General features: G+C 43.2%; 1 protein-coding gene across 5 annotated transcripts in view; it reads right to left on the reverse strand.

Moving 5' to 3' along the window:
• Nucleotides 1–505: 505 nt before the first annotated feature.
• The window catches only part of MRPS27 (mitochondrial ribosomal protein S27), a 130,160-nt gene continuing 115,921 nt past the window's right edge, over nt 506–14,744 (reverse strand). For all 5 annotated transcript variants that reach the window (XM_042988112.1, XM_015536556.2, XM_042988122.1 and 2 more), the window contains 5 exons: nt 14,171–14,286; nt 10,402–10,504; nt 7,657–7,799; nt 5,533–5,700; nt 506–2,777 (listed from right to left, as the gene is read on the reverse strand). In XM_042988112.1, the coding sequence (XP_042844046.1) occupies nt 2,538–2,777; nt 5,533–5,700; nt 7,657–7,799; nt 10,402–10,504; nt 14,171–14,286 (770 nt within the window). In that variant the 3' untranslated portion in view covers nt 506–2,537. The remainder of the gene's footprint in view (nt 2,778–5,532; nt 5,701–7,656; nt 7,800–10,401; nt 10,505–14,170; nt 14,287–14,744) is intronic.

A 14,744-nucleotide genomic window follows, 5' to 3' on the forward strand; every position in this document is an offset into this window, starting at 1 on the left:
CAGTGTGTAATGTCAGCAAAAAGGCCCACTCAATGCGGGGAAGGAAAGGTTATTTTCAAGCTAAGAAGCTGTTACTTAGAATAAAAGGCAATTTCCCTGGCATAATGATGTTGAAAAGCATTCCCCACTTTCTAAGGTAAGATTTTAGTAAGTAAAGTAAGTAAAAAATTTATCATTGTCAGCGTTTGAAAAACTCAGCTCTGAAGATTAATTACCATTTAATGAAAATACCATCACACCACATTTTCTGCTTTTATGATTCACTATAGCCAAAGCTCTCTGAGCCCATTTCAAACTTCATCCCTTCCTCACCACGCACTCCCAGCAAGGTTACTGGGTGCAATGGTATTGAGTCCCAGTGACTCATAGGCCACATCATTGCAGATCCCCAGTTATATATTGCCATACAGCAAAATCATATAAATCATCATTTACTCTTTTCCATAATAGACTCTGTTTAGGAAGAATAATGGCCCACCCTATATTACTGCATATTTTATACTCATTTAGATAAGAAACCATTATTTTATTAAATATTAAAATAATTAGATATGTTAATTATTTTTTTAGCTTGAGAAATGCCATTTGTAAATGAGCCATTTGTACACACATGCCCGTGGATGCCCTGCTCACACACCCTAGGCCATGGCTTCTGACCTCAGGGCACTACTGACATTTTGGACCAGATACTTCTCCGCCATGGGGGCTGTCCTATTGCATCGTACGATGTTTAGCAGCATCTACTCACTAGATGCTATTTGATTCACAGTGAAAAAATGACTTTAATAAACAAATTTTGGGGGCCTCTGACTGCATGTAAAACCTACAACAAAAATACCACGCACGTATCTGATATCCACGGCCAGCTACGAGGTATGAAAACAAAATGCAAAGTCTGGTGCCAAGACAACACAGCCGGAGAGGAGAGTAGGGCATTTCGCTGCTGCTCAGCAGTTTTCATGCTCCCCACTCTGGTAATACTGGAAATCAAGTGCGACAGGGACAGATGGGGAGGAAAGAGAAGGCCAAATTATGAGCTGAAGTATTAACAACATGCTTCAGGCCGTGATGGTCAGTAATTTACTGAGCAAAGGGGCCTTCTGATTTATCTTGAACCTTCCTCTGGATATGGTAAGGGAGTGGCTGAAAAAGCCCAGCCCCTGATCAACTAAAATGTCACAAGTGACTTTTGGTCATGACCTTCTACCTAGGTACGACTCAGCTTTGCCCACCCACAAGACCCTGCGTTGGATGTGGCCTGCAGGTATGGATGGACATAACACGCAGGGTGAGCAGCAGTGCCAGCCAGTTTCCTCATTCAAGAATGGGATTGCTCTGGCCTCCGTCACAAGGCTGCCTGAGGTGTCGGCACAGTTAGCTCTCAAAAAATGTTAACGGGTGTGGTGCAAAGTCTGATGGAGACGAAAGGTTAAAAATTTGTTGTTCACAATCAGAATCACCATGCTGATGGTGTGACTTCCTCTCTCCCTCCCTTGCCACAAAGATAAAGAATATACCAAAATAATCCCAGAACATTTATTTCCACAGGTTCTTGATTAAAAGAGCACGACCTTGAATAAAAGTATACCACTGTACTTACAGGCAAATGTATACAGCAAGCAGGAGCTGCCCCTGACCCCTTTCACAGAGAAACTTCAGGAAGGAATTTCCACTCCCTGGGAGGTTCACAGTTAATGTCGCCTATGCACTACAAACCCCATCCTACCTCTCGTTTTCTCCTATTTCTCCAACTGCAATGTGTGTTCACAAGTTGCACATGTGTGCATGCGTGGACACAAAAGGCTCACTTTACCTCCTCGAGGAAGGAGCTGAGACAATGCTTTGGAAAGAAGTTACCCCAACGTGATGGAGAAGCCAAGCTCAGGAGGGTTCAGAGCTAGAGTTATCTTTCTCCTCAAAAACGTTTCCATTCTAAAAATGTTACTGTGGGTGCCTAAAATTTGAAAGCCAGTGGGTTCATGGTGTCATGTTCATTCCTGTCCTCAACTTCTTCCCAGTTTAGGTCTGCAGAGCAGAGACATGGGGGAGGGAGAAAGTGAGATGTGTGGGCGTCCCACACCCAGCTCAGGCTGGGAGGACACTGAGGGGGAGGAGGCCTCAGGACGTGCAGTTTGCCTGCTGGGGAGAGACGCCACTCAGAAGCCTGTGCTCAAGACCAGGCTTTCAAACACGGCCTCTCCCTCCACCACTGCTATGTATCAGGGACTTTCAACGTTCAACACTGATCCCTGACCCCGGAAACCCCACCATAAGCCTTGATAGCACCTTTTTAAGGTGTTTAGCTGGGGCTTCAGTCTGATCACCTGCCACTCAGAGCTCAGCAGCCCTCCTAGGCATCTGATGGGAAGTCACAGTGCCTTAATATGTTGAACACTGTGGCTTTCTGTCACAAGCAGCCTGCTTGAGGAAAAGGAGACGACAGGCAGAGGAAGCTGAGGCTGCCATCATGGTCAGCAAGAATCCTAGGAGAGGGCCTAGTGAAGTTCCTCTGTGGGGCCTGAGGGCCTGAGGGCCTGTTAGGCAGATGCCTTTGCTGCCCTCCGGGCCTCATGCTCCTGCTTTGCCTTCTCCCTCTGCTCCTGTTCCCTCTGAATCAAGTGCACCCGTTCCAGATGCCATTGCTGCAGCTTCTGCTCATAGGTTGCGATATCCTCTGCTTCAAAGGTGGGGAGCTGTTCCTTGACGAGCTGGATGGTCAGAGTCAAAGGACTTTCTGATTCAACTTTGCCCAAAGCCTCAAGCTTAGAATGTAAGTCCTGTTGGAAGCAAAGAAAAAAAGAGGGGATGGGGTGAGGGAGGAGGGTGCAGGTGGGAGAATACAAAGAGGAAAAGAGATTAAATCACTTGCAAAATGTCCACATTCTGCTTACAGGCAAAGGCACTTTGCTGGGAACGTGTCATGCTGCCTTCCATCTAGGCACTGTTAGCATTTGCTTTTTTTTTTTTTTTTTCAGTCCAGCAATTTTGCTAAGATGCACCACATGTGCTCTCTCTCCCTTCACTCACAAACGGTAAATGGAACTCCATATGCTGTGTTTCTGTATGTAATTTCTTGTTTTAAACCACAAAGACAGCACGAGTATAACAAATCTACATTTCCACTCTGACTTACACCAAACCAAGCAGCCAACTCCCAGAGCAAAGAACTCTTAAGATGCACACAAAATGGCAGAAGCAGCTGATAAACTGGAGCTAGCCGGTCTGTATCTTTTCCTTCTGAATAAGTGAGATAAATGCTTGTCTACCAGCATTCCCTTCAACAGATGGAAACCGGTGCAAGGAATTTTTTTTTTTTTTTTACTAATGGCATGCTAAACAGCTCCCAGGAGTCCTTGCACTATTATAAGCTTCCACCTGCTGTGTTCCATTGCAGGTCAGCCTTTACAAACTGACTGCTCACAGCTCCATCTGAAATGGCATCTTGGTTTGGTCGGTATTATATTCCTGGAGAAATGAAGTACTAAAAACACTAATACACTTAAGTGCTTCAGGATGTAGATCATCAAGAGAGAGTCACTAATGGCCCCAGCTCTAGCTTAAACCACACCTCCCCACGTTCCAAAGACAAATGCCATTCACTGGCTTAGGTGATGAGGCCTGCTCCAATCAGGGGAGGAAGGTGGGCAGAATCCATGTGTCAAGCTGTGGCTACAGGCCTAGTGTGATGGGTCAAGCCTATAAAAATAGACCCCAAACAAATTACCTGAGACTATAAAAATCAGGCAATAGGAAGAAAAGGAAATGTACAATGAAAATTATTTCGTTCTGGTAACACTTTCCATGTGGTTTGAGGCCAAGGAGACACCTTGGGACACCAGAAGGACAACTCAAATCTGAGCCAGCAAACTTCTGTTCAAATCCCCCATCAGTCACTTATGGGCAAGTTTCTCTCAGCCTGGTGTCATGTTAACGTAGGAAAAGCAGCACCGACCCGCAGAGCCACAGGGAAGATAAATGAAATGCACTGGTGCCTAATATTGGCTAGCAGCCAATAAATATTTGTCTCTTTTTGTTTTGATTTTCAAAAAAGTGCATCTGTCGAAGAATGAGGACTAAGAATTTAATGCAGCACAGATTTCTACTCTCTTGAGATTAAATATAAGAAACAAGAGAAAGAGGTGGTCATCTTGAGGAGTGTTGGCAGCCTTGGTCAATATGAATATGGTAGATGATAAACTATGAGGCTAAACTATGGATGATTTTTTGTTTGTTCTTCAGCCTTTTTAAATCTGCAAAGTTAAGAGAAACGAACAGGTATGTAAATTCGTAACTTAGCTGCCAATTCTCTGTGTACCTAATATTAACCTTTCTTTCTTAGTTTTCAAATTATAAAAGAGGGACATTGAACGATGACTTTACAGAAGTACCAGGAGAAACAGCTGCTACGGGTACAGTGGAGTCCTCCCTATAACACGGGGAAATAGGTATCCCATAGCTGGTTCAATATAATTACTGAACAGATCTAAGTGTAATAATCAGGCAAAATGAGGGGCGCCTGGGTGGCGCAGTCGGTTAAGCGTCCGACTTCAGCCAGGTCACGATCTCGCGGTCCGTGAGTTCGAGCCCCGCGTCAGGCTCTGGGCTGATGGCTCGGAGCCTGGAGCCTGTTTCCGATTCTGTGTCTCCCTCTCTCTCTGCCCCTCCCCCGTTCATGCTCTGTCTCTCTCTGTCCCAAAAATAAATAAAAAACGTTGAAAAAAAAATTAAAATAAAAAATAATAATCAGGCAAAATGATACCTGTCTGTCTCAAAATGACACAACAGGTCAGCTGACATGGATGGGAAGGTCTTCTGTTTCATGCAAAGAATTCTCCTGTAGACAGCATATTTTTCTCTTTGCACTAAATATATTAAAAACAAAGCAAGGAAGAGGCCAAGGGGTTAACCTCTGAACATAGCTCTTCTTCCCTGACTCTGATCACAGAGGATTTGGGGACATACAGTCGAAAGGTACCAATGGCAGCTTGAGCGCTCAGATCTGTTCTGAAAAGACACGATGGAAACTTGTTCACCTCTTCCATGCAGTCCAAGTAAGTCTTCTCAGGGTCTGAGTGCACAACTCAAAGCCAAGCAACAGAAGATACCGGCATCTGATCTCCATCGTACTCAAATTTGGCTTTTTATTTCTACTTTGGTTTTTGGGTTATCGAGCACATTAGCGCAATATAGAGAAATGACCAGATCCTTTCCAGCTGGGGATGGAGTCAGGTGACTGCTCTGAGGCGGCAAGCTATTACCCATGCATCAGGCACATGTCAGGGATGAGTGGGTAATGACATGCTGCCCCAGTGACAAAACTGTGACTGATTAGCTCACGTACAAAAAGGAGCATAAAAATTCCATTTATTACTTTTAAGACCACTTCCTATTTGAAGCATGATTTTTGATGTCAGTTTTCATGCCTTTGTGTGGGACACTGATGCATGAAAGGGCTGCCTATCACGACAGAAAAGAAGCATGCATAATGCACAGCTTAGAGGGGCTCAATTCTGCAATTCTGCTACGACGCACCTTAAATCGTTCCAGGTATTGGGGAAGCTTGGACTGTTCAGTTTCCTCCACGTCCAACTGCTCCACCAGTTCTTCTGAGCCCTGGCTGTCTTCTTCTTGGGGCTGTGCCTCTGAAGACCCACAGGCTGGAGCAGTCACAGCCTTCAGCGCTCTGTCTAGCACATCCAGCTGTGGAGAGGACAAAGGGGCAGGGACTAAGCATCCTGTGAAGCACCCTGAAAACACGCTGTTAAGAGAGGGTAGGGAAGGGATAGGAAGGAACAGCTGGGATCTGAAGACTAGTGAACTCTTTCTCTTATAAAATTATAGGAAATAGACACGGTTATATGATTTTACATGAGAAACACCCTGTCAGATGGCATGGACAACTTAGTACAAAACAAATGGTACAGATCAGCAAGCTCAGAATTCTTTGTATATGAGTCAGCACAATGGCATTTGATTTCACCTTTAGTCAACTGGGCAGGAATCCAAAAATTATGTTCAATGGGTACTCAAAGTAATCCCTTTTCCAGGTCGTTCTTCCCCAACCAGTTTGGAAGTGGGAGAAGGAGAGAAAAACTGCCACAGAGCGCAACCAACAGAGGACCATTGTGAATGTGCGCAAGAGAGCCTCTGAATCCAGGCCAAGCACTTCCTTCACAGAAAGACTGTGGCTCGCGAGGTTTCTGTAAATTAGGGAGCTGCACAACCCTCATAAGCTACTGACAGAGACTTGACAGGCATACGTGAAATCCACAACGAGGTGATCTCTGTGACTTAGAAAGTAAATAAATTATAAAACAGAGGGTTTCTTTTTCTTTTGGCCTGTCGCCCACCACATTCACTTTGGGGCACACCTTCCCTTGACCCACCGAGGGCCTAACCATTCTACAACCTCAAGGTCAGCATTAGCACCTGCTTAGATACCAATTAATCCTACCATGTCATATTAGAACAAAAATCTAGGAAATACTCCAAGTCTTTTAATGCCATTACTACATTATACCCACACCTAACACATATCCCATTCTTGCTGACATCCGAATCATATTCCTATTAAGACAGATCACAAAGAATACAAATCTGGTTTAGGTTGGAAGGACTAATTTCCCTGGCAAAGGATTTATGTATAATACTGTGTTTTTTACCACTAGACTGACTACAACAGGGTTAAATATGAGTATGTATTTAGGAATGTGGATGTTCTGTTACAAATATCTACCAAAGAACATGATGATTCACTAGACATCAATATCTGGTCAATACAGGCACCAGACTTGCATATCTTCATGATGAAAATGAAGCCAAGGAGTGAGCCCTAGTGACTGGAATCAAGGGAAAACAAAGAATGAGCTCAAAGTTAACTTTTACATCCTGGTAATGCAACAACCAACGTCCACCTAGGCCTCCCTCTGAAGATGTAAACGGCTTGGACAGGAGCGGACACTGGCTGTCTGTGGGGCAGGAGGCTTTCATGTGGCTCTAAGATAATACGTTTCCTGTGGGCTAAGTCTGGTGGTTCCACAGTGTCAAGAGCCCTAGGTGACTGAGAGATGCGCTGGGGCCATAGGGAGACAGTGGCCCAGTCCAGGTAGAGTGAGCCCCTGAGGACTCTGCAGGGAACGTCCGACCCACATCCTCCAGCACCGTGCGTTCACCACAGAATCGTTTCATAGAAGCAAAACAAGACTGTGCCATCTCTAGCCCCCAGATTCCTCTCTTGAGGGCTTTTATGGGGGATAATAATTGCCATGCAGTCTCCCAGGGCTACAAGGGTACAGAAAGGCCAAAAAATAAGATGAAATATTAACCTCTCTTGAGTTGCCACTGAGTTTTACTGGGGGAGAGGGTGGTAGTGTGGACAGTGTTTTACTGAACTCAGTTTAAATTTCAGGAGACAGGGATAGTTTTCCTCCACACAGTGAGCTAGAGAGTCAACGCTACTCTTATTCTCTAATACTTCTGGTCAGGAACACTGAGAATGTGTGCCGTTTTTCATTCCCTTTCCACTGGAGAAGTACATGATTCCACTAGAAATACAGAAAGGAGGGGGAGGGGAAGAAAATGAAAACAGATTCACAGCCTGGCTCATAGGGAACAGGAGACGGCTAAAGCACACTGAATTAGAGCCGAAGGACGTACCGCTTCTGCACACAGCTTCCCGTCCTCCAGGGACGAGGCCACCTTCTCCATCACTTGAAGGGCTCTGTTGAGGTAACCGGGTTGCCACAGCAGAGGCATGTTATGGTACACAGCCCGGAGCCCTCGCTGCAACTCCACCTTCCCTGTGGCCAAAAAGAACAATGAAGATGGCTCAGGCATGGCTTCCCACTACGTTTGAGGCTGAGGACTTGAAAGCAAAGTGAATATGCACCTGGCAGCTCTAGAAATCAAGAATCATTTCAAATATGTAACCAAGAGCTTCATACTGGCGAGTGACCTGGTGCCATTTCAGATGGATGATGAAGAATATGGTAAATTCACCAAATCCATTTTTTAAATACGAAACTGTACAAATTTGCTTTTTTTCTTTTGCATTTGGGCTGGTGGAAATTATCATGAGGATGTATGAATCACAGGACTGAGGGAAGTTTAGAGAGGTTGATATATCTGTCTCTTTAAGTGGAACTACCCTTATAAAACGAGTCAAACAACTGAAATACTATTTTTGTTTCAAGAACAAAATCTTCCTCAGAAAAAGAATTCCCACAATTCTCCTACAGTGAAAATCTTGTCAACATATGACAACTTTCCCTGCCAGCAAATGTTTGACATTTTTCAAAACGCTCCAAAACATCCCATCGACTGTCCTTTATTTGAGCTTCATCGGTACTTAAGCCATAAAGTCTGCATCATCCTTCTTGGATCTTGGGACATGAATGTTTTTCTTGATTCCTCAAACTGTCACAAGTGGAGCTCCAGACGTGGACACCAGACACCAGGGGCCTCAGGTGGGGCGAGGGGCTGTCTCTGTGTTCCTGGGGAATAGATGCCCTCTCTGCACGGATGGCCAAAGTCACCTTGAGCTGCCAAGTCTTAAAGCCACCTTAACTTATCGTTCCTGGGAAGGAGGATTGGGAGGGCTATAGTAGGGCAGAAATAGACAAAGCTTATCAGGTGACAGCTAATTTTAGACTTTAAGATACTTGGGGCTGGACTGCAGTCACATTCTGGGAAAGCTGCTTCCACTGGGGCCGGGTGAGGCCGTGCAGCACATGACGCAGTGAGAGCAAAGAGCTTTTCATCTGACAGCCACCGGTCCCAAAGCACCAGGGCCTCTGTGCAGAGACAGTGGTGACCACATACATTTTCTTAGTCCTGACAGCTCTCTGAATAATTCACATAGTATAACAGTCCCGAATGATCACCTGAAGGCAAAGGCAAAACACATAAGCCAACAGCAAAAGGAGATGGCATATAAGGAGAAAACGATTTTATTTTTTATTTAAAAAAATTAAAAAAAAATTTTTTTAATGTTTATTTATTTTTGAGAGACAGAGACAGAGACAGAGCACGAGCAGGGGAAAGGCAGAGAGAGAGGGAGACACAGAATCTGAAGCAGGCTCCAGGCTCTAAGCTGCCAGCACAGAGCCTACGTGGGGCTCAAACCCATGAACCATGAGATCATGACCTGAGCCTAAGTTGGATGCTTAACCAAATGAGCCACCCAGGGGCCCCTAAAATTTTTCTAATGTTTATTTATTTTTGAGAAAGAGACAGTGTGAGTGGGGGAGGAGCAGAAAGAGAGGGAGACACAGAATCCAGAGCAGGCTCCAGGCTCCAAGCTGTCAGCACAGAGCCTGATGCAGGGCTTGAACTTGCAAACTGCAAGATCATAACCTGAGCTGAGGTCAGACACTTAACCGAGTGCACCACCCAGGTGCTCCGAGAAAACAATTTTTAAAAAAGAGTGGTCAATTTCTTTTGCTAGTCTGATAGCCAATTGATAAACTCTAAATTCCTCTTCCTACATCAGTCTATATTAGAATCAGCACCCGAGAATGCCACACTACATTTTGTTGGTGAAGATCAATTTCAAAACTGCTAAAACTTTGATGATTTTCATAAAACAAAGGTAAGTCAAAGCAGTGCATGGTCAAGAGAAGGTACCTTCTGAAATGCCTGTCTACTTAAGACAATGGAAGAACAATGAAATAATATGCATTTAAGAAACTCTGTAAATCAGGACACATTTTATGCACACTTAGGTTGGAGGTTAACTGCCCTGATTTCATACAACTCAGGTTCTGAGGCTTCGATCTCCTGACCTGTCTTTCAATTCAGTCAGGGCATGAAAGTAAAGCAACCAATCCCCTGCTTGGCAAAGTCACACTGTGCCAAATGAACCGCTCTGCTTTCCCTAAGTGTTACTAGACATGCTGTCTGAGCTTCCCTTCCCTCACCTGAAAACGATACCAAGAATACGAGTTCAACCCTAAGTCTTGATTTCTTACCTCCTGGACTTCAGGTCTAAAAGAGACAGAAAGATCTTTGTTAATACTGGGAAACATTTTACTGGCTGGTTGGTTTTCCCAAAAGAAGGCCAGAACTTTCCATTCTTTATCCCTTCCTCACATTGATTACCACAAAATATTATCCAAAGCCACCAAAACTAGTTTTCACCTTACCAGTGGTAACAGGTTTTAGAAGCCTCTTTACTGTCTCTTAAGGCGTAAGTCCATAAGTGTAAAGCTACCAAGGTCTATTTTTATGTATAAAAATGAAAGCTGTAGCATATGAATACAATCATACATGATATCGTATGAATAAAGCTGTATGAATAAAATCATTAGCACACTGAAATCAAAATAAAAATTTATTACAAAGTAGAAGACTGCATCAGTTCTATTCACGAAGAACAATATTTGTAAAAATCACTTAGCTTACCAAGAAGTGCATAGCCATACAACTGGGAACTCAACCCCACTGAGTTCTTTTGCTTTAGGCCTGGGAGTAATAGCGATGCACCAAAATTCCTCTCCTCTTCCCACTGCAACAGAATAAACCAGATCATGGTCCAGCCAAGCAACAAATTTGATTTTTAATGATTTTTAATGGGGGGGGGGAAACATGTTATAGCATTAAGTAAAAAAAACAAAAAACAAAACAAATAACAAAATAACAAAGCTATAGGTTCACTATGATCCTAATTTTATAAAGAGAAGATATTTATGTTTAATGAATAACATAGAAAAGAAATACCCTCTGTTTACAGATTTCTGGGTAATGAAATTATGAGCAGTTTTGGTTTTTTGCTTTATACTTTCATTATCTTCCACATTTCTGGCAATGAATAAGAGTTCCTTTTGCAATCAGAAAAGCAAAACAAAACAAAAATAAAGAGTACACTCTGGACCAACAATGCCTTGAGACAATCAGTAAAGATTACACATGCTGTCAGCCCAATATTCACCCACATTGCTATAGCATGCTGGGGCCAGCTTTTGAATTTTAAACAATTCAGCAATGATAAGACTCCTTCTACTTCACAGTGTAAAAATAAATACAACTATTAGGTTGCTTTTAGATAGATTTGTGCCTCTTAAAAATAAATTGGACAATCAGAAACACTTAATGATCATTTCTTTCAATTCAGGGTGCAAAATTACACTTCATTAAAATTGGAGCTTTTTGAGACATGGTGGGGGGAGAAGGGGCAAAAATACAAGCATTGGTGAGCCTGCTGCAGGGCAACAAGAATAGTGAAGAGGGCTCGCATAGACTCTGGGCTCAGAGGACAGCCTTGGCAACCATCCAGACAATGAGAGCTGTGATCTTCCTGGTGCCATATGGGTGCACGTCAGCCAGGGCCCTTGTCCTGGCTTGAAAACAAACAACACAAAGCTCAGGGTGCCCTGCGCTGGTCTTTGCAGTCAGAGGTCAGGAAGGAAGCAGAGAACGAATGAGGCGTACAGGCTACAATTGTAGCCAGGTATAAGCGAGACACCCTGGGTGTTAATGGGCACCCAAGCCTCTTTCCTGGGAATGGCCTTTGTGTACTACAAGCGTAATTTCTTAAGGTTTTTCTCAACCTTTGAAAAAAGCAAAAATCTTGGGAGGAAAAACAAAGCCTCCTCAGGCACTTGTGCAGCACAGATAAGTAAAAGCTGGTAATTTGAAGACCAGGCCATTTCACTTTCAAAAGCAAATCGCCCTAAGGTTTGATTTCCCCCCACAAAAGCTGCATGAAAAGGAACCCAGTGAATAATAAATAAGGAGACTTAAATTTTTTTTTTTTCTTTTCTTTAGGGAAAATCATGATCTGTAGTATCTAAATGTGATAGTGGTGAAAAGCCAAAAGAACGGTATCCTTGCTGCTCCGGGAATTGAGCAGGGGTGGCGATGGCAGCTGGAACAGGGACACTTCTGAAGGCACTTTTAGATGGATGAAAACCAACAAATGAAAGCCTTACAGATTTTTTTGGGATGATTCCCTGAAAATAATACAACCACCACTGCTCATATGAGAAGCTATTTATGTGTTAATGTATGAGTTCAGGTCTCTTCCAAACCTGTAGCTTCTGCTGTATGTACTATCAAGGACGAAGTCAGGTGCTATCGTACCAGGGTCCTCAAGGTTTTCCTACTTGGTGCTTCCCATTAATACAAAGCAAATCTCATTCTCCCTCTCTCCTCTCCACTCCCCTCCACTGCTAGGTATCTCAAAGCACCACCTACGCTAGCTGTCTCCTTTCTGCCCCTTGAACTTACTCCACAATCCACTCTAATTTCCTTTCCTGCTCCATTATTCTATGGAAACACAGGTTAAAATTGAGTGTCTTTAGGCCACTAAATTCAATGAATGTTTTAAAAGTCCTCATCTGACCTACCCTCTCAGAAGCATTCTAAACTGTAAACCACTCTCTTCCTGTGGTTTTTGTGACCCAATACAATCCTGATTGCCCATTTTCCTCTGTGCTTCACCTGCAAAAAGTTGTACCTATGTATATAAATTATGTCCCCGTCCAAATGTTTCCATGAAGATCTCAATTTCCCTCATGAAATCTCTTAGTTGTCTCAAAGGCATCTCAAACTGCAATATGTTCATAGCCAAATAAATCCAGTCTTTTTCCAGGGTTCCCCTTGCAAACACATGACAACCTTTCCATCCAGATACACAAGTCAAAAACTGAGGAGATGATTTCACCAGTATGTTCCTGCCTCCACATATAGTTCTCCACCATATGTTATCTGCCTCCCAAATATGTTCATTGGCTACTCTTAAGTCCATACATTCTGGTCCCCACCTGACCATTACTGCCTACTGAGACAACCATAGTTGATCTAATCTCCTAACCACATTACAGCCGATGTATCTGTTCAAAATTCAAATTGGATCATGTTACCCCTTCTTCTTAAAACTTTTCAAATGCCTCTATTTTTAGGATGTACATAATACAGCTTAGCATGAATTACATTCTCCAACCTTACCTCATCCCATGCCCTTCTTACCATGCTCTCTGTTGCATTTGCATTGACTGTCTTCCTATCTTTTTCCAGCCCCTTTCTGCTTGCCATGTTTTTTGTGCCACAGGGCTTTTGCATGTGTTATTTCCTCTTTTTGGACTGTTCTTCCTCTCTTCAACCAGTTAATTCCTATTCATCTTTCAAGTATTAACTCCAGAAAGATTTCCTGAAGGAAGCCATTCCTAACCTAAGTTTAGGATACAAACAAAAACTCCCCAATTTTGACATTTTTCATACAAGAGGTCTTTGAGACCCACTGCAGCTATAATTTTAAATGCATGTATTTGGTTTGTTTTGCCTTGAATGCCTGTATTCTTTGACTGGAAGCAGGAAATGTTTGTTTACCACTGTACAACCAGTGCTTGGCAATATATGGAAGGCAGCAGTTGCTCAATATAAATTTAACGAACTAATGAATGTGAGCTGGATTCGATGGCTTTTCAGTTCCTACCCAAACTAGGATTTTCTGATGTTACACTGGAAGTTGAGGGTAGACTATAGGGCCAGACCGCCTGGCTTCTCCAGGTGGCTTCAGCACCTACTAGCCGGGTGGCTATTATGTAACATCACTGTGCTCCAGTCTGCTCATCTGCATAGAGTTGTGAGGATTATATGCATTAATAAATTTAAAACACCAAGAACAGAGTTTGGTGTAAAGTGGGTACTATTTAAATATTGGTTACTGTTGTTACTGTTGTTATTCTTAGGATAACAAGAAACAATGATTAAATAGCCTTATCTAAGAAAGGAAAATGAAACTTGGTCTTCTGGACTGACCAAGAGCAACCTTAGGAAAACACTGATGTGAAGTGAACACACCCAAGCTTGTGGTCAGTTAGCTGCCTCACTGCTTCTCTGATATGCAAGTCCCACTGTCAGTGAGAATCAGTTATCCAGTTCTGGATGTCTGAGGTGCATTCAGCTTAGCTCAAGTTTCAAAATGCGCCTAAGGACTTTGGCTTGAGATTCTTTCAAGTGAAGGGACATCCAGTTCCACGCTGTCAAAAGCCAGTCACTAAAATGTACAGAAGGAACACTCATTCCTGGTTGTTTGGGGTCTCAGAGCTGTATATCAGATGGCTTCTTTCATATTCTGGTGGCAAGGGTTTTCTCCAGGAACCTCATCCCTACTAAAGAGTTACTGCATGCTTCTAAGGCTCTCAGTACTACTTTACGGTCGATCACTTACACTGAAGTCTGTCTTCTTGGCCAGGCAATGGTATAAAACATAGAGGGACAGAAGCTGAGTAGAAGGCACTTCAAAGGCTTCTTGCAGCATGATCTCGAAAACCACGGATAAAGCATCTGGCAAGAAGACCAAGTAAAGAGAGGAAATTAGTTTCAGGTAACATCTCCAAATCTGTATTTAACTATAAACAGTCTTAAAAAGTAGGGCATGAGAGGGGTGCCTGGGTGGCTCAGTCAGTTAAGTGTCTGGACTCTAGATTTTGGCTCAGGTCATGATCTCACGGTTCATGGGTTTGAGCCCCACATCAGGCTCGGCACTGACAGTGCCGAGCCTGCTTGGGATTCTCTCTCTGCCTCTTCTCTCTCTCTCTCTCTCTCAAATAAAACGTTTTTTTTTTTTTTTTTTAAAGTAGGGCATGATAGAAAAACAAACAGAATTAAGAAGCAAAAAATGTGAGCTCTGGTTCTAGTTCTTCCACAAACCAGATCTTTCCAAAGTCTTTAGCTTCTCTTGTGCTTATTATTATGTACTAAGTCAGGTGCTTTTGCACCAATCTTTTCAAGGACATTGAATA

This window comes from Panthera tigris, chromosome A1, assembly GCF_018350195.1.
Source record: "Panthera tigris isolate Pti1 chromosome A1, P.tigris_Pti1_mat1.1, whole genome shotgun sequence".
NCBI classification, from domain to species: domain Eukaryota; kingdom Metazoa; phylum Chordata; class Mammalia; order Carnivora; family Felidae; genus Panthera; species Panthera tigris.